The following is a 20,208-nucleotide window of genomic DNA, read 5'->3' on the forward strand; positions in this document are numbered from 1 at the left end:
ATAAGCGCAAACCGAATTTCAGACATCTTATATATATTAGTCTGGAACAAAGAGGACAAACCGTATTGTAAAGAACAATAATCAAGACGTTAAAGAGTAAACTTCACTTTCCCCCAGAACACCATGATCAGGAAGCGAGCGTGGCTCACAGCAGCTCCCACTGAAAATAACGGAGAGACAGACTGTGATTCTCACGTTTACATAAAACAAACGCAATAACAACGTCTATAAACCTAGAGAATATATTCACAGGAGTTTTAGGCACAATATAAAAATAGTTTTATGTTGCAATGTTAATTGTGTTGTCCGTGTGCAGCGGTTAAAGTGAAGCCTGATCAGAGCATATCAATGCAGCTCTCGATGTTACTGAGATCTCGCAGCGCAGTGACCGCTCCAAGATTTTGCGGGATTTGAAACCTGAAAAGCCTCAATTCAGAGTTTTTCAGTTACTGTGCAATATTGTTGAACATCTTGTGCAAATGTCATTAAAAAAGTTCACTGTTTCGGTACTCCGGCAAAATAATTTCCTTCATGATAAATAAAGTTGACATTATTCTTATTATTCTTATATTCTGCAATTTTAGTCACATGACTTTAGCGATGTATCAGATTTACTCACTAATCAATCTTTTTTTTTTTTTTTTTTGAAACCTGATTATGTTGTTTTGACATCAGCATTTAATTAACCAGAACACAAAGTAGAAAGTTTTTGTGCTAATGTAGCGATGTTAGCCTCCAGGTAAATCATACAGAAGCCAAACACTATAACAGCGTGTTAGCAAACATACCACCATGCTAACTGGTGTGTATATGGCGATCTGCTGCATGCTAATGATACATCCTGATTAAATTTGTGTCGTGGTCGTCTGTAGGGTGACATTTAGCATTATTTAGCAGGATTATAGAGGCCAGAAAACGGATAATTCGCCCTTTTCAGGTTTCAAATCCCATAAAATCTCAGAGAGGTCGCCGCGCTGCGAGATCTCAGTAACATTGTTGTGTGGGCCGCCAGAAGAGGAGGTACTGCTGGCCCACCACCAGAGGGCGCCCTGCCTGGAGTGCGGGCTCCAGGCACCAGAGGGCGCAGCCGCCTCACAGGAGCAGCTAGGGTGACAGCTGTCACGCATCACCTGCAACAGCTGTTACCAATCAGCAGGGGTACATCAGCAGGACGACGTCTCCACCTCTTTGCCGAGATATCGTTCTACCTGGAAGGTAATATTCTCAGCTGACTGCTTGACAGTAACCTTTTGTGACTTTTGTGAGTGATAACAGACCTTTTTTCCAACGAGAGGTGGAGGTAGCTTTCCTGCCGTGTGGATTACTGGGTGCAAACGCGCCCACCTTTAATTGTGTTTTTGTTCCTCGCCAGCAGTACCAGGTCCGACACGCGGAGGCAGTGGCCACCTGGGAGTTCGGGACTTGGCGGCTCCAGTATTCCCGGGGTCTGGTGGCGGAGGAAATCGTGTGGTTCCGGTTCTGCTTTGGACAGGTGTCTCCTATCTTCGAGCCTGCCCACACGACACCTTTGTGGATTGATTCTGATCTATTGTTGTAATCTGTTGTATTTGTTGTGCACATTCACAACAGTAAAGTGTTGTTATTTGACCTACTCCATTGTCCGTTCCTTTGCGCCCCCTGTTGTGGGTCTGTGTACCGACACTTTCCCAACAGGATATCTCGGCCAGCGTCATGGATCCCGAGGGGCGTCAACCGGCTGTTGAACGGCCAATGGAAGAACCGGGCGCACAGGCGTCCGCAGGAGGAATGATCGGTGAGTTGCAGCGGATCCTCACCGCTTTCACGGCTCGGTTGGATTTAATGACCGAGCAGAACGTCCTCCTTAACCGCAGGGTGGAGGCTCTCGCCGCGCAGGTGGAAGCGCGCACTCAGGGCGCTGCTGCGGCTGTCCCTCCTGTCGACCCTGTGCGTAACAGTGACGTTCCACAGGTCGTTCAACGACCCCTCCCACCTTCCCCGGAAGCATACATAAGCCCTCCAGAGCCGTACGGAGGTTGTGTGGAGATGTGCGCGGACTTTCTTATGCAGTGTTCGCTCGTCTTCGCACAACGTCCCGTCATGTACGCGACTGATGCTAGTAAGATAGCTTATGTCATTAATCTGCTTCGCGGCAAGGCACGCGCTTGGGCTACAGCGCTTTGGGAGCAAAATTCACGGCTCCTTCTGATATATGATGGGTTTGTGAGGGAGTTCAGAACAGTGTTCGATCACCCAAATAGAGGAGAGACCGCTTCAGCCGTGCTGCTGTCAATGAGATAGGGGCGCCGGAGCGCAGCTGCTTATGCAGTCGACTTCCGCATCGCGGCTGCGAGGTCTGGCTGGAATAACACTGCCCTCCGCGCCGCCTTCGTAAACGGACTGTCGTTGGTCCTGAAGGAGCTCCTGGTGGCCAAGGACGAACCGCGGGATTTAGACGGGCTTATTGATCTCGTTATACGATTAGACAATCGGTTAGAGGAACGCCGTCGGGAGCGAGGCGAAGGACGTGACCGGATACGCGCCGCCCCTCTCCCTTCCGGGTTCGAAAAGGGGCCACCCTCCCCACGCTCCACAGCCGCAGCGCTTTGTGGGGCAACAGCTCCCCCTGGTGACGTTGTTAGGGAAACGCACAGGGCCAAAATGGGGAGGCTGATCCGTGGAGAGTGTTTTCTCTGCAGCTCAACAGAGCACACACAGAGAGACTGCCCCAAACGGCCAAAACGTCAACACTCACCCTTAGAGACTGGGCTAAGGGGGGGTCAAGACATTCAAGTGAGACACACACAAATTGCCACACGACTCCCAGTCACAATCCTGAGCGGGGATTTAACCCTTCAAGCCCGAGCACTGGTGGACACGGGGTCAGAAGGGAATCTGCTAGACAGCAGATGGGCAAAGGAGGTAGGGCTCCCTCTGGTGGCGCTTCCTTCGCCATTGCAGGTGCGGGCACTAGATGGCACCCTCCTCCCTTTACTCACACACAAGACACAACCAGTAACTCTGGTGGTGTCTGGAAACCACCGGGAGGAGATTGAGTTTTTTGTAACTTCTTCTACCTCCCGCGTGATTTTGGGCATCTCATGGATGTTAAAGCACAATCCCCGGATCGATTGGCCGTCTGGGGTGGTGGTTCAGTGGAGCGAAACCTGCCATCGGGTGTGTTTAGGATCCTCGGTTCCTCCCGGTTCCCAGGCTAAGGAGGAGGTCAAAGTCCCTCCCAATCTGACGGCAGTGCCGGTTGAGTACCACGATCTTGCTGATGTCTTCAGCAAGGATCTGGCACTCACCCTTCCCCCGCACCGTCCGTACGATTGTGCCATTGATTTGGTTCCAGGCGCTGAGTTCCCGTCCAGCAGGCTGTACAACCTCTCATGACCTGAGCGCGAATCAATGGAGACCTACATCCGGGACTCATTAGCTGCCGGGCTGATCCGGAACTCCACCTCCCCGATGGGGGCAGGTTTCTTTTTTGTGGGCAAGAAAGATGGCGGACTTCGTCCATGTATTGATTACAGGGGGCTGAATGAGATTACGGTTCGCAACCGATACCCGTTGCCATTATTAGATTCCGTGTTCACCCCCCTGCATGGAGCCAAAATCTTTACTAAGCTGGATCTTAGAAATGCGTATCACCTGGTTCGGATCCGGAAGGGAGACGAATGGAAGACGGCATTCAACACCCCATTAGGTCACTTTGAGTACCTGGTCATGCCGTTCGGCCTCACAAACGCCCCCGCGACGTTCCAAGCATTGGTTAATGATGTCTTGCGGGATTTCCTGCACCGATTCGTCTTCGTATATCTGGACGATATACTCATCTTTTCTCCGGATCCTGAGACTCATGTCCGGCATGTACGTCAGGTCCTGCAGCGGTTGTTGGAGAACCGGCTGTTTGTGAAGGGCGAGAAGTGTGAGTTTCACCGCACATCTTTGTCCTTCCTGGGGTTTATCATCTCCCCCAACTCCGTCGCTCCTGATCCGGCCAAGGTTGCGGCGGTGAGAGACTGGCCCCAACCCACTAGCCGTAGGAAGCTGCAACAGTTCCTCGGCTTTGCAAATTTCTACAGGAGGTTCATTAAGGGCTACAGTCAGGTAGTTAGCCCCCTGACAGCCCTGACCTCACCAAAAGTCCCCTTCACCTGGTCGGATCGTTGCGATGCCGCGTTCAAGGAGTTGAAACAGCGCTTCTCTACTGCACCCGTTCTGGTGCAGCCCGATCCTAGTCGCCAGTTAGTGGTTGAAGTGGACGCCTCGGACTCAGGGATAGGAGCCGTGCTTTCCCAGAGCGGGAAGACCGATAAGGTCCTTCACCCGTGTGCCTATTTTTCCCGCAGGTTGACCCCGGCCGAACGGAACTATGACGTCGGCAGTCGAGAACTCCTTGCGGTGAAAGAGGCTCTTGAAGAGTGGAGACATCTGTTGGAGGGAACGTCCGTGCCATTCACGGTTTTCACTGACCACCGGAACCTGGAGTATATCAGGACCGCCAAGCGGCTGAACCCCAGGCAAGCCCGCTGGTCACTGTTCTTCGGCCGTTTTGACTTCCGGATCACCTACCGTCCCGGGACCAAGAACCAGAGATCGGATGCCTTGTCCCGGGTACATGAAGATGAAGTCAAAGCGGAGTTGTCGGATCCACCGGAACCCATCATCCCGGAGTCCACTATCGTGGCCACCCTCACCTGGGACGTAGAGAGAACCGTCCGGGAGGCCCTGGCACGAAGCCTGGACCCCGGAACTGGGCCGAAGAACAAACTATACGTCCCACCAGAAGCTAGGGCTGCAGTCCTGGACTTCTGTCACGGCTCCAAGCTCTCCTGTCATCCAGGGGTGCGAAGAACCGTGGCAGTTGTCCGGCAGCACTTCTGGTGGGCATCCCTAGAGGCCGACGTCCGGGATTATATCCAGGCCTGCACCACCTGCGCCAGGGGCAAGGCTGACCATCGCCGGGCATCAGGTTTACTCCAGCCGCTGCCCGTGCCTCATCGCCCCTGGTCCCACATCGGCCTGGATTTTGTCACGGGCCTCCCGCCGTCCCAGGGTAACACCACCATCCTCACGATAGTGGACCGATTCTCCAAGGCGGCCCACTTCGTGGCCCTCCCGAAGCTCCCAACAGCCCAGGAGACAGCGGACCTCCTGGTCCACCACGTCGTCCGGCTGCATGGGATTCCAACAGACATCGTCTCCGATCGCGGTCCCCAGTTCTCCTCGCAAGTCTGGATGAGCTTCTGCCGGGAACTGGGGGCCACGGTGAGTCTCTCGTCCGGGTACCACCCTCAGACCAACGGGCAAGCAGAACGGGTAAACCAGGAGGTGGAGCAGGCCTTGCACTGCGTGACTGCCGCACACCCGGCGGCCTGGAGTACCCATTTGGCCTGGATCGAGTATGCCCATAACAGCCAGGTGTCTTCAGCCACCGGCCTCTCCCCTTTTGAGGTATGTCTGGGGTATCAGCCCCCGTTGTTTCCGGTGGTTGAGGGAGAGGTCGGTGTGCCCTCGGTCCAGGCCCACCTGCGGAAGTGCCGTCGGGTGTGGCGTGCCGCCCGTTCTGCTTTGCTAAAGGCCCGGACGAGGGCAAAAGCCCATGCAGACCGTCGGCGGACCCCGGCCCCTGCGTATCGGCCTGGGCAGGAGGTGTGGTTATCCACAAAGGACATCCCCCTCCAAGTGGACTCCCCCAAGTTACAGGACCGTTACATCGGCCCATTCAAGATCCTGAAGGTCATCAGTCCAGCCGCAGTGAGGCTTCGGCTGCCGGCCTCACTGCGGATCCATCCTGTGTTTCATGTGTCCCAGATTAAACCTCATCACTCCTCACCCCTCTGTACTCCGGGTCCGGCGCCGCCTCCTGCCCGGATCATCGATGGCAAGCCGGCTTGGACTGTACGCCGGCTTTTGGATGTCCGTAGGATGGGCCGGGGCTTCCAGTATTTGGTGGACTGGGAGGGGTACGGCCCCGAAGAACGCTCCTGGGTGAAGAGGAGCTTCATCCTGGACCCGGCCCTCCTGGCCGATTTCTACCGCCGCCACCCGGACAAGCCTGGTCGGGCGCCAGGAGGCACCCGTTGAGGGGGGGGTCCTGTTGTGTGGGCCGCCAGAAGAGGAGGTACTGCTGGCCCACCACCAGAGGGCGCCCTGCCTGGAGTGCGGGCTCCAGGCACCAGAGGGCGCAGCCGCCTCACAGGAGCAGCTAGGGTGACAGCTGTCACGCATCACCTGCAACAGCTGTTACCAATCAGCAGGGGTACATCAGCAGCACGACGTCTCCACCTCTTTGCCGAGATATCGTTCTACCTGGAAGGTAATATTCTGAGCTGACTGCTTGACAGTAACCTTTTGTGATTTTTGTGAGTGATAACAGACCTTTTTTCCAACGAGAGGTGGAGGTAGCTTTCCTGCCGTGTGGATTACTGGGTGCAAACGCGCCCACCTTTAATTGTGTTTTTGTTCCTCGCCAGCAGTACCAGGTCCGACACGCGGAGGCAGTGGCCACCTGGGAGTTCGGGACTTGGCGGCTCCAGTATTCCCGGGGTCTGGTGGCGGAGGAAATCGTGTGGTTCCGGTTCTGCTTTGGACAGGTGTCTCCTATCGTCGAGCCTGCCCACACGACACCTTTGTGGATTGATTCTGATCTATTGTTGTAATCTGTTGTATTTGTTGTGCACATTCACAACAGTAAAGTGTTGTTATTTGACCTACTCCATTGTCCGTTCCTTTGCGCCCCCTGTTGTGGGTCCGTGTACCGACACTTTCCCAACAAACATTGAGAACTGCATTGAGACGCTCTGATCACGCTGCACTTTAACCGCTGCACACGGACACCATTAACATTGCAACATAAAACTATTTTTATATTGTGCCTAAAACTCTCATGAATATATTCTCTAGGTTTATAGACGTTGTTATTGCGTTTGTTTTATGTGAACATGCGAGAATCACAGGCTGTCTCTCCGTTATTTTCAATGGGAGCTGCTGTGAGCCACGCTCGCTTCCTGATCATGTCGTTCTGGGGGAAAGTGAAGTTTGCTCTTTAACGTCTTGATTATTGTTCTTTACAACACTGTTTGTCCTCTTTGTTCCAGACTAATATATATAATATGTCTGAAATTCGGTTTGCGTTTATTAAATTCCACGCAAATTAAACATAGCAGACACGGATTATATGCTATAATTGTTTTAGCAAGTTTTCAGGGTATCATGCAGCAGTCTCTTATTAACGTGATGAAAAGTATAAAAAAAATACATTTTTGTAGTATAATATTCATTTACAACCGTCATCACGTGGATTCTCTATATGTTGTTTGACTGCAGTGACTCTCTGGCGCGCAAGGGATTATGGGATACGTGAAAACCTGAATGGACAAAGGGGAGGCTAACTCACATGAAAACAACCACGAGTGATGATGATAGGTCATTTTTAATGTAATATAACAGAAAGACTGCACGTGGAAACATGCAGACTCTTGGTTGGAATGTGCTGGTAGTGTTTTTTGTGGAAATGTGCCTTATTAAATTTGCACTGAAACTTTGTGCCGTCTGAAAAGCTTCTTTGTCCCAAAACGATTGAGGATCTTTTGAGCAACGTGGCTGATTCTGTTGTTTCACCGACACTTTAGACAGAACCTGTTGTTAGGTCCAGGGTCAGGGCTCGATACCCACCAGGTACCAGTGTGGAATGGGCTCAAACGGGGGACTTCCTGGAAGCAGACCTGTGGTGTTTTTGGAAGCCGGCCTGGTCACGGCAGGAAACACCTCGAGGCAAACTCTCAAGTAATAAACGGCACATACACCCAGGGACACACTTAGTGTTACGAGCTCTTCAGGCAGAAAACAGGTCGTGGTGTAATAACTCCCACAAGCCCTTTAATTGTCCGGCACGTCCGGACAGTTTAGCAGTGTGGTCCAACTCTTACTTTTGAGTTTGATCTGCTGGTGGCACTTTGAGAAAAGTCGGTCTAGATCCTCACTTTGGGTTGATGATTGTGTGACCTGAGCGGAGCTAAAATACAAACAAATCTCAAGATCAACCAGGGAGGGAAAAATGGCAAATAACTGTAGGTGAGAAATTGATGATGTCTGGCCACAAGTGGAGGATAAGAATTTAAAAAAAAGGGAGGAGATGCAGAGTTGGAAGATGTTGAAGGAAGAGGATGATGGAGACAGAAGTGAGCGATAAACATTCTGAGCCGTAGAAAGATGAGAAGAGCTCCGCACGGCTTTCCTCTGCAGATGTTGACAGAAAACAGGCAGAGAAGCAGATCGGTGCGGAGGAGGAGGAGGAGAACAAAGGATGGACGGCTTCCCTGCAGGTGGGAACATCTCAGCTTGAGTGATGGAGGTGAAGCAGAAAGCAGAGCTAGAAAAAGGTGGATAGAAATGATGGAGGATATAAAAAAAAGAGAAGCTGAGGAGGAGGTAGTGGACATTAATTTTGAGAAGATGGGCACATTATTTAAACGAAAGGGCTGGAATGTGTTCCAGGATTTCATGTAGCCACTGTAGCCAAGTGCTTGCTCACAGGGGGTCGTTTTGACCGTTGGGGTTTTACATAATTATTGTATGGCCTTGCCTTACAATATAAAGCGCCTTGGGGCAACTGTTTGTTGTGATTTGGCGCTATATAAAAAAATTGATTGATTGATTGATTGATTGATGAATTATCTGCATTCCTTCCCATGGTGGCAGTAAGTACTGAACACGGTGACTGTTTACAGCTCGTACTTTTGAATATCGTTAATGTTTTTGTGCCGTACATGTACATTCAAAAGATGTGTTGGGAGATTTGTCACAGCAGCCGTATTGTTCTGTTCTTGAACGGCCGATGGTATTGTACGGATCTTGGTTTGGTTTCTACAGCGACAGTGGAATCTGCTTCATTGTTGTTATTTTAGAGAGTAGATTTTTGAGAAGTTTCCCGTGAACATTACAAAGTAGGGTTTTGAAGTATCTGAACCAACAAGATGGTTCAGAGAAGTTTGAATTTTAAAACTCCTACGGACAAAAGCCAGAGTGCTTCACATACCCAACCAGGAAATCACCAACTTCTCCTGTAACAGACGGTATCTATCCTGGACAAAGCCTACGTCACCTGTCACCTGTAGCTTTTCTATAGAGACCCGGAACAGCCCATGTGAAGCCCATATGTGGGCGTGGCCATGTTGCTAGTGCTGACTTCACCTATGTCATGATGAACCCATCAATGGATGTGGGGGAGGGGGGGCGCATGGGTGTCTGATGAAAGAACCTTGAACACGGCCCTATCTTTGAGTCCAGACTAGCTAAGCTAACTGGCTAACCTTGGTTCCTGTGTTTATTAGATCATATTTTTAGGGACTGTGCAGTGGTTCTCATAACAGTTTGCTCTGGTGTGGACATTAAAAGTTCTCACTGCATCAGATGGACCTAATGGATCAGGCTACCAATAGCTGCAAAAAGTACTAACACTGTTAGCATGCAATATTAAATAAGACAAGAATTTCACTTCAGCGTGAATATTACAGCAGAGATGTCTTAAATGATCTGTTAGGACGTTTCACCACAACAAGAAGCCACATTATTCCAAGGAAATTATCCACAGAGACCAAAACCATTTTTTGTAGCAGGCTGTAAAGATGTTTATTTCTGTTCTAAAGTTGGACATTTTAACATGGACTCCTATGGGAATGTGCTCACTTTCACTGGACTGTTATATACATCTTCCAAGTTCTCTCTTTTACAACCTTCATCATATGAAAACATTGTTGGGAATCAAGCTTCTGAGTTCTGAACTCACCTGTGACATTTGCTTTATTGGCACAAAATCCTTTTTTGAACAATTAATTTCAGAAGTAATCGGTGAGCGTGAGCGAGGTAACCTTACCTGGACGTAAAAATCCAATGTACGCTCAAAATAATGACGTGGTAACACTAGCGACCTACTTTGTAAATGTTGTCGGTCAGTTAGATGACGTGTGTAGAACTATGGCTAACTGAGTGTAAACTATTGCACCGGTTTTGTGTGTTCATGTATCATCTTGTCATGTGGTGTATTTGTAAGTCCTCAAAAACTGCAAGACAAGGAAGCGTTAAGAATTCTACTCTCCAATTTTAAGGTTTGGGAAACATGAACATTCAATAAGGTATGTCTTCTATTAAACATGCTTTGAGTTCATTTTGAGTTTTTCATGTCCTGCATGCTTCTTTTTCACATGTGCCTCGTGTGAAAATTACTTTTTGACAAATATTCCTAAAGCAGACCGCCGGTGACTCGTTTGTTTGATTGAGTCTTTGTATTTAAGACTCATCAGAGTCACGCAGGCTGAAGGCGTCAGATCACAGGCGAGTGACACCATCACAGTTCACTCATTGTTTCTTCGCCAACCACGTTTGGAAAGTCTCCTCTGCGCGCGTGATGAGTGACAGAGATGCGACCTGCTGTACGCTGCCTTCACACTCCTCCTGGGGGCCGTTTCTCTGCCTCCATTGTTGTCTAATTAGCCGTGCAGTGTGCACATGAAGGCTGCAGCTTGGACGGGCTTTGGACGGCGTCCGTCATGTCCACAATGGTCTCTGCTCAGCCCACAGCTGGGAGAAGACCAGGACGAGGACAGGACACAAGCACAGAGACTGGCACAGGTGGAGTCACAGCGCACAGCAGCGTGCACTTAAAGCCCTGCCAGGACAGACAGCACGCCAGGCGCTTTATCCCCCCACTGTGTGTGTGTGTGTGTGGTGTGTGTGTGTGTGTGTCTGTGTGTGTGTGTGTGTGTGTGTGTGTGTGTGTGTGTGTGTGTGTGTGTGTGTGTGTGTGTGTGTGTGTGTGTTTGGGTAGCAGGACGGAGCTGTAGGTTTTCATCTCTTCAAAATGTAGTCACAGCGTGAACACAAACACCGCGTGTTCCCATCATGCACTGCTGTTTTATCTGTGAGATGGAACTCGGGTGTTTGAAAGGAGACTATTTTCTTCTTTAGTGTCAGAAAAACGTTCTGGTGGGATCTTATTTTATCGCTGCTACGTTTCTGCCTCTGTTTGTCTTTACAACAGAAGCTCATGTTAAAATGTCAAACTATGGAGAAGAAATAAAGATGTTTACAGCCTGGTACAAAAACAGTTTTGGACTCTACACAGCCCCCCCCCCCATGATGACTGTGGGGGGGATTGTTTCATGACTCATTACTTTAAGACGTTTTAAGATATCAAGGTATGCATAATTAGGGATGGCCCTGTGATAGACTGGTGGTCTGTCCAGGGTTGGCCCCGCCTCACACCCTGACTGACTGGAATAGGCTCCACCCCCTCCACGACTCATCAACTGGAGTGAATGAATGAGCCATTAGGCTTGTGATTGCTTTAGTGACAGGTATCGTGTGCCGCTGAGCAGAGTTCCGTTAGCATATAGGCCGCTAGCCGTGACTGCTAGCTCTTGTGGGGGGGTGTGTCTGAGCTTTCTGGGCATTTTATTATAAACATCTGAAATGGTATGGCCTATTGTGTGGTTAGGTGTCCTAGTGGTTCACTTAAGAACTCTGTGCTTCAGTATGTCTATCGAGTGAAATTTTCATGTCATTTCATTTGACATGTTAGTGGCATTAGTATTTTTAGCCACTCAAAGTAGCTACATAAGGTTAGGTTCAGTTTACCCACAATAACTGAGTTGGCCATAATTTTGAATGCCCACACCCAAACCACTCAGCGTGGAAACCAATGAGCAGGCCACAAAAATATACTTTAATAAAACAGTCAAACCAAGGTTAGCCTGTTAGCTTTAGCATGTTCCATAGCTCTGAGAGGGGCGGGTGCTCAAACGTCATTATTCCCATCCATGCTACACAGGGTCTTGCCCGTGGTCCATCTCTGTACCAATTTATGGGTCAGACTGAGCAGCACGACCAACATGGCGACGCCCAGAATGCCATGTTCAGTAAACCTACGGCTGGTGTCCAGGACATACACAGTCTGTGCTTAAACACCTGTGTGGTGCACTTCTCTGAGAGCAATCCAACATGTCCGCCCGTCAGCACTGAGGACCCCCCCCCACCTGGAAAGGCTAGGGTCATGCCCATGTCTGAACTCTCTATGGCACGTAGATGTTTGGTTTTAGGGAGGTTCCTTCGAGACGCGGATAAGGCAACCGGTTATCTGCTATATGTAGTCCAAAAATATCTCCACCAAATAGAAGGAAGCACACGTCTGTCTTTGTCTTACACTAATAAGAACATTGGACGCAGACTGTGGGCAGGCGGCCAGGACGCACGGATCTGACTTCAGGGTCAAATCTCCTTTAGCCACCAGAATTTAAAGTAAACCATTGATGGTGTTTTGCTCTATTTTTGTCACCGCCTGATGTGTTTGAAGAATAAGTGTGGATATAAGGTGAAAATGAGTGTTTCTGCCACCTGCGGTCTCACCTTTATTCTTGTCTCAAAGGCGTCACATCACTTACGAGAGGTGACAGATTACAGCCAACGCAGAGCAGGAAAACTGAACTCACCCTGTCTTAAAATGTGGACTTTTTGTTGTGAAAGTGTAGGTACACGGACCCACAACAGGGGGCGCAAATGAACGGACAATGGAGTAGGTCAAATAACAATTTACTGTTGCGAATGTGCACAACAAATACAACAGATTACAACACTAGACAGGAGTCAAATCACAAAGGTGTCGTGTGGGCAGGCTCGAAGATAGGAGACACCTGTCCAAAGCAGAACCAGAACCACACGATTTCCTCCGCCACCAGACCCCGGGAATACTGGAGCCGCCAAGTCCCGAACTCCCAGGTAGCCACTGCCTCCGCGTGTCGGACCTGGTACTGCTGGCGAGGAACAAAAAGCAGTTAAATGAGGGCGCGTTTGCACCCAGCAATCTGTATGGCAGGAAAGCTACCTCCACCTCTCGTTGGAAAAGTAGTTCACAATACAACGCTCAAGTAACAAAAGGATACTGTCTCACAGTCAGCTGAGGTACGTTACCTTCAAGGTAGAACGATATCTCGGCAAAGAGGTGGAGATGTCGTCTGGCTGATATACCAACACTGATCCTGATGAATGGTGACAGCTGTCAAAGATGATGAGCGTCAGCTGTCACCCTGGCTGCTCCTGTGAGGCGGCAGCGCCCTCTGGTGCCTGGAGCCCGCACTCCAGGCCGGGCGCCCTCTGGTGGTGGTGGGCCAGCAGTACCTCCTCTTCAGCGGCCCACACAACACTTTTGTCATTTAAACTGGCTGCTTTTTATCTTCCTGCAGCTGCTTTGTTCAGTTGACAGGATTAGTTACAAGGTTTTCCTCCAAACTCCGTAAAATTAGTAGAAACGTCAGTTTTATCAGGATGAATAAACATATTTTTGTGTTGATCCTGATCTGGATGTGGATTCTAGAAATAGTTTTTTCCCTTTTAAATAGTTTGATGGACCATTTTCAACATTTAATATTTTCCTCAGTATGAGTTACGTACTGCAGTAGTTTTGGAGGTCCTGTGATCAACTTTATTTATCCCAAAGAAAATGATTTTGCCGGAGTACAGAAAGAGCACACAGTAAACAACGGTTAGCTAAACACACAATTACAGAAAGTGTTAGTATGAAATAGAAATCAATCAATCAATCTTTTAATTTTTTTTAACAATAAGTACAACAAATCTATGCGAAATGAATGAAAGATATATTGCACAAGATGTTTGACAATATTGCACATAACTGAATAACTCTGTTCATTATGTATTTATCCTACAGAAGGGGGAGGAGTTATACAGTCTGATTGCCACAGGTAGAAAAGACCTCCTGTGGTGTTCTGTGGTGCACCTCGATGGACTCTGACAGGACGTCAGTGTGGCATGCAGGGGGTGGCAGGTGTTGTCCAGGATGCTGAGCAGCTTCCTCAGCATCCTCCTCTCTGACCTCCTCATCCTTGATGCCACTTATATACCCAAAAATGAAACAAATGGTCTCTGTGTGGACGGGGTCTAAATCTTATCTTATCATGAAGGTAGCATGGAGCAACCCCCCCGCACACACACACACACACACACACACACACACATCCTGCCCATAGAGTGGGTCTTTGCTAGTTAAACTAAAAGGGAATGATGAAAGAAAGTTGGCGGTTATGTTTCCTCACTCCGACCTCATTCCCTCGTAACTCTGTCTTGTCTCCCCTTTGCTCCTCCCTCAGTGGGTCCCCATATTGGCAGGTACTGTGGCCAGACCTCCCCGGGCCGTGTGATCTCCTACACCGGAATCCTGTCCATGACCATCACCACAGACAGCGCCATTGCCAAAGAGGGATTCTCCGCCAACTACACCATCCACGACAGGAGGCTGCCCGCAGGACTCCCAGACGAAGGTCAGCAGTGATAAATCTGTTTACACGAGAGGTCACCAAAAACCTTCCAACTTCCCATGTCAAGAAAACTTACCAAGTTTGAAATGTTTGAGTGCAGACGTCAGACTGTTATTCACTGAAAGCTGCACTTTTTTGTTGTTCTTTTTGATAGTCTACCTTCAGTTCACTCCTGTGACCTCACTGAATCCCCTCTGAGATTTGTTTGGTTGGTTTTTGCCAACTTCGCCTCCGGTTGCTGCTGTTTGGAAATATCCGTGAGCGAGGGGAAATAAACGGAATAACTGTGGAAATGTTTCATGAATGTTTTTGGGAGGAGTAAGTGGTTTTATAGAGGCTCCACATTCTGTAGTTATTTATTTATTGATTACGTCCCCCAAGGACATAATAAAATCAGCAGTGTTTATTTATTTGTCTGTCTGTCTGTCTGTCTGTTAGCCATGACATCTCTAGGAGGCGCTGCTGCAGAATTTAGAGGGAGTACGAGAGTGTGAAGGTTAGGCGCAGTGTTGTCATGGTTACCGCTGTTGCCTTGCAGTTTGAAAGTCCCGTGTTTGAAGCAAATCTGGTTCACTGTGCATGTTTAGAGCACGCTTTTGACTCCTTAAAACCACTGAATCTGGATTCCTGTTACATGTTGCAGATGTCAAACTCTGTACTTGACCAATTCTTAAGCTTGCAGCATCAGCCTTCAGGACCCCGGGGTGAGAAATTGAGCCAAATCAGTCGGCCGGAGATAACGCCACCTGAGGCATCAGTTCACCAGCCGTAAATCAACGGAGAAGCAGAGAAGTTACGACAGTATGTCGCCGGCACCAAGTCCTCCTGCTTCACTGACAGACCCAGAATTTTGATATAACGAGGCTGAGACCTGCTCCACTGTTAATAACACAAATGAGAAGGAGAGGAATCATAATGACATACTACAGAAGTTTGCTAACCTTACGACAGGGAGGACAGATGAGTCTTTAACCTGGACTCTACAGAATCAGACTGTTTCATTTCTGCAGGCAGATCATGCCACAGGATAGATGCATGATAAGAGCAGGCTCTGTGGCCTGCTGACTTCTTTTTAACTTTAGGGACACATAGTAACCCTGCGTCCTGAGAACACAGAACATGGGCTGGTACGTAAGGTTTCACTTGGTCGGCCAGGATGTCTATTGAATGTCTCTAGTAATTGAATGTTTCTAGTAGTTTTAGTTCTTAGCATCCCAAGTGTTTTTGACACAGCACATGATTTTCTGAAACAATTGGTTCATATAGATTAAAGATTCAAAAACTCTCCTTTCTGTTGTCACCAGGTGTGGAATATTTTGGGGCGGGGTTTGAACCTACCTAAATTACAGTCCATAACCACACCTTTGGTCTTTGCTGGTTCTTTTTTATATATTGTGATAGTTTGCTGTAAATGTATTCTTAAGAATTAAACAGAGTTGGTTTAAGTAACGTAAAAGAAGACTTTATTGATCCCACGCTGTATTCACTTGTTACACCAGCAAGATGTAAAGTGGAACACAAATACAAAGAAGAAAAATCAAGTACTGTATTTTCTAATGTACAAGCTCTCTTTTTCTTTTTTACTAGTTTGGGAGATCCTGCGACTTATAAAACAAAAAATAAAATAAACTCCAATAATGAAAGAATAAATGCCAATAATAAAAAAGCACAAAAATCCTAAATTAATAGCTGATAATACAGGAAAAAAAGGTGGGACTTATATTCGGGAAAATATGTTATTTACAAATGATGAAAAAAGTTATGTTAAGTACATCGAAATATGGTAAAAGAAAAACATTAGAGCTTAATGAAGTCAAAGTAAAACAGGATAAGAAATTGCACGTGGAAGAGTTATTTGCACTGGAAATGTAAAATTCTAGACTAAATTTGACAAATACAAAATAATAATACAGAATAAAATAGAATAAAGTGTGCTGGAAATCAGTAAACCACAGTGCAGATAACCATGGTGCTGAATGCAACGTGGCAAGATGCCATTTTCATTTTGTTATTGTTGACTTTTGTTTTCTGCTCTCACGGCGGTTTTATCCCTGATGTCGTGGATTCAAACTGCACAATCCATGCTTGTGATTCTGGGGTTGTAGAAGTAAATTCTGAGATAATCTGACATTTAAAGCTGTTTTTAGTTTTGTCTTCTGTCAGTCTGCAGACGACGTCGGAGAAATCAAAGTATCAAAAAGCTCCTGCAGTGAATTTAGGGTTTTCTGTCTGTGTGCCGGCCGTCAGAAACGGCCTCCAGCCGAGCCTTTGATCAGTTCATCCATCATCGGGGCTCCAGTTTACGTCTCGCCTTTGTTTTGGATGAAGAAGTAGCAAGAAGAGGTTGAAGTTTGTCCTCCGTACCTGCTGTGAGGAAGACGGCGAGGTCGTCTCATGAATCAAAATGAGACAACAGAAAAACAAAGCTTTAGAGGGGCACTGGAAGTGCCCATGAAGCACCGACAAGTGGAACAATTTTTCCAATTCATTACAAATGTGTCAGCGGGACTGCAGAGTGTTTCTAGTTGTGTTGTCTCAGGACTGTGTCACACAGTTTACCGCCATTGTCGCCATCGTCGTTGTTGTTGGAACATTTCAGGGTAAAGTTGTGATTCAGATTCTGGATTGTGAAATTTCAGAATGATGATGATGATGATGATGATGATGAGGGCCACAAAAATGTTCTTTTCCCGCAGCTCTCTGTCCATGCTGAAATTTGTGTTTCAGTTACACGTGGAGTTCAGAAGGATGTTGGCTGGTTGCGTCAGTCCCACAGCGCTGGTGTCTCCAGACAGTCCTCCCACACAAACACACACTTCGTCTCCCTCCCGCCTCTTTACCCAGAGGCCCCCGCTGTCGTGTTTTATTAAAGTGAGCTCAGCCGCTCGGTTGTCTGAGCAGGTCAGTGCGACCAACAAGTGGTTTACCTAATATTTTTAATATTTTACCAAATATTTGATATTTGGACATGAACCGTGACAACTTGGCACCAGGATTCTTGGGTATGACCCATCGGCTGTGTATATATACTGGACAAACCCTGTTTGACACCACCCAAGTTTTCTATAGAGACGCAGAAGAGGCTAATAATCAGTTGACCCCAAGCCGATAATCAGTTGACCCCAGGTCAATATAATCAGTTGACCCCAAGCCGATAATCAGTTGACCCCAAGCCGATAATCAGTTGACCCCAGGTCAATATAATCAGTTGACCCCAAGCCGATAATCAGTTGACCCCAGGTCAATATAATCAGTTGACCCCAAGCCAATAATCAGTTGACCCCAGGCCGATAATCAGTTGACCCCAAGCCGATAATCAGTTGACCCCAGGTCAATATAATCAGTTGACCCCAAGCCGATAATCAGTTGACCCCAGGCCGATAATCAGTTGACCCCAAGCCGATAATCAGTTGACCCCAGGTCAATATAATCAGTTGACCCCAAGCCGATAATCAGTTGACCCCAGGCCGATAATCAGTTGACCCCAGGTCAATAAAATCAGTTGACCCCGAGCCGACAATCAGTTGACCCCAGGCCTATAATCAGTTGACCCCAGGTCAATAAAATCAGTTCACCCCAAGCCGATAATCAGTTGACCCCAGGCCTATAATCAGTTGAACCCAGGTCAATAGAATCTGTTGACCCCAGGCCGATAATCAGTTGACCCCAGGTCAGTAAAATCAGTTAACCCCAAGCCGATAATCAGTTGACCCCAGGTCAGTAAAATCAGTTCACCCCAAGCCGATAATCAGTTGACCCCAGGTCAGTAAAATCAGTTGACCCCAAGTCGATAATCAGTTGACCCCAGGTCAGTAAAATCAGTTCACCCCAAGCCGATAATCAGTTGACCCCAGGCCTATAATCAGTTGACCCCAGGTCAATAGAATCTATTGACCCCAGGCCGATAATCAGTTGACCCCAGGCTGATAATCAGTTGACCCCAGGTCAATAAAATCAGTTAACCCCAAGCCGATAATCAGTTGACCCCAGGTCAGTAAAATCAGTTGACCCCAAGCCGATAATCAGTTGACCCCAGGTCAATAAAATCAGTTGACCCCAAGCCGATAATCAGTTGACCCCAGGCTGATAATCAGCACTGATAATTGTTTGACCCCTACCAAAAATTGCTGCTCTGGGTGTTGCCATGTTGGCAGCCTACATCATAACCAACCCATAGTTGGATAAGGGGGTGGGGGGGGCTCATCTTTCTTGTAGTTCTTTCTCTTTCTTCTTCCTCTCTTCTTCTTGCTTCTTCATCTTCTCTTTCTTCTTCTTCTTCTCTCTTCATCTTTTCTTTCTTGTCTTCTTCACTTCTTTCTCCTTCTCTTCTTTCTCTTTTTCATCTTTTTCTTCATGTCTTCTTTTCTTCATCTTTTCATCTTTTTCTTCATGTCTTCTTTTCTTCATCTTTTCTTTTTTGTTTTTGTCTTTCTTTGTCTCTTTCTTTATTGCCATCTCTTTATTACTAACTCTTTACGACTAATCTGGGAGCAACTAAGGGATTAAGGACCTTGCCCAGGGGCCTTTAGTGATTTTGCAGTCAGGCTGGGATTTGAACCAAGGATCCTCTGGTCTCAAGCCCAACACTTAACTAGACCATCACCTCTGTTTCTTATCTTTCTTTCTTTCTTTCTTTTTCATCTTCTCTCTCTTTCTTCTCCTTCTCTTCTCCTTCCTCTGTTGGTGACAAACAGACTCTGGAGATGTTTCACAATAAAAGCTGGGAGACAGAAACTGGTTGATTTCACTGTCATTAATTTCTGACAGCAGCATTAAAAACACACTCAACCTGAGCCTCTTAAGTGAGAGCTGGACGTCTGTGGAAATGTGCATTGGTGTGAATTTACAGTACGGAGATGGCAGGTAAACATCGGAAGACGTGTTGCTTCTTGTGCTAACAGCCAACAGCTGCTCTGTAAATCTGTCCGTGGTGGGAGGGAGACCCCGGCTCTGTCGATTATTCAGAATTCATTTGTTTTATTCCTGCTGGTGGAGTTTTTCATCTGAGGTGAGCTTCTGCAGCTGCTGAGGGATTCTTCTGATTTCACAGTGATAAATGTGACCAACATTTAGGTGGAGGAACTGCTCTGACTCCCAAGTAAGATGGGAGTCGGATCCCTGAGCCAGTGGAGTCTGCGTCCGTCACATTCTCCCAGATCTTTGGATTGTATTTATACAGACGTGGACATCGTCTGACGGTGAGGACGGACGTTCAGCCTAACATAGTCAGATGTTCTCAGCCTGGATATACTGGGAGTGACCCGACTCTACAACCTCTAATGCGGCTCCGCAGGCGACCTCTTTATTATGATGATCGACTGTCCAACAAGCAGCTGAAGGCAAAGCTGCCTTTCAGTGTCTGCAAGATGGAATAAATTCACCACTCACTCATTTCTGTTTGTCTTTTTTCTTTCCTCTGAGGAAAAGCACAGGAACACACTCCAACCGCTACTTCCAGTCCTTGTTGTCGCCCAACAGGTCTGAAGTTACTTCGGTTCAACAACGACAATCTGAATAACAAAGTTTGTGAAGTGAATTTTGTCCTTCTGAGCTGCAGGGTTGATGGAGCTCTGAGCCTCGACGGTACGCTGATGGTTGCTTCTCTGTTTGCTGATATTTTGCGTTTTAAAGATGAACCACGACTCCGGGACGTGACAAAGAACAAAACCTCCATGTCCAAGTTCACATACTCCGAAACATCCGTCCAACACTTTCATTTTCTCTCCTGTTTTTCATGAATTGAAGTAAAAGATCGAAGACTGTTTCTATGCTCACAGAAGGTTTCTTTTCCGAGATTTTTGTTCACAAATTTCTTAAAATCTGTGGGGCCAGAATACACAAGAAGTCTACTGTGTGTCACTGCTGAGCGATGTGACATGGCAACTGCCAAGTG

At 47.6% G+C, this 20,208-nt stretch overlaps 1 protein-coding gene across 1 annotated transcript in view; it reads left to right on the top strand.

Moving 5' to 3' along the window:
- LOC117522651 (neuropilin-1a-like) overlaps positions 1-20,208 on the top strand; it is a 165,706-nt gene that overhangs the window by 78,252 nt on the left and 67,246 nt on the right. The window contains exon 5 of the mRNA XM_034184103.1: positions 14,148-14,318. Within this exon, the coding sequence (XP_034039994.1) occupies positions 14,148-14,318 (171 nt within the window). The remainder of the gene's footprint in view (positions 1-14,147; positions 14,319-20,208) is intronic.

Source organism: Thalassophryne amazonica, chromosome 12, assembly GCF_902500255.1.
Source record: "Thalassophryne amazonica chromosome 12, fThaAma1.1, whole genome shotgun sequence".
Taxonomy (NCBI): domain Eukaryota; kingdom Metazoa; phylum Chordata; class Actinopteri; order Batrachoidiformes; family Batrachoididae; genus Thalassophryne; species Thalassophryne amazonica.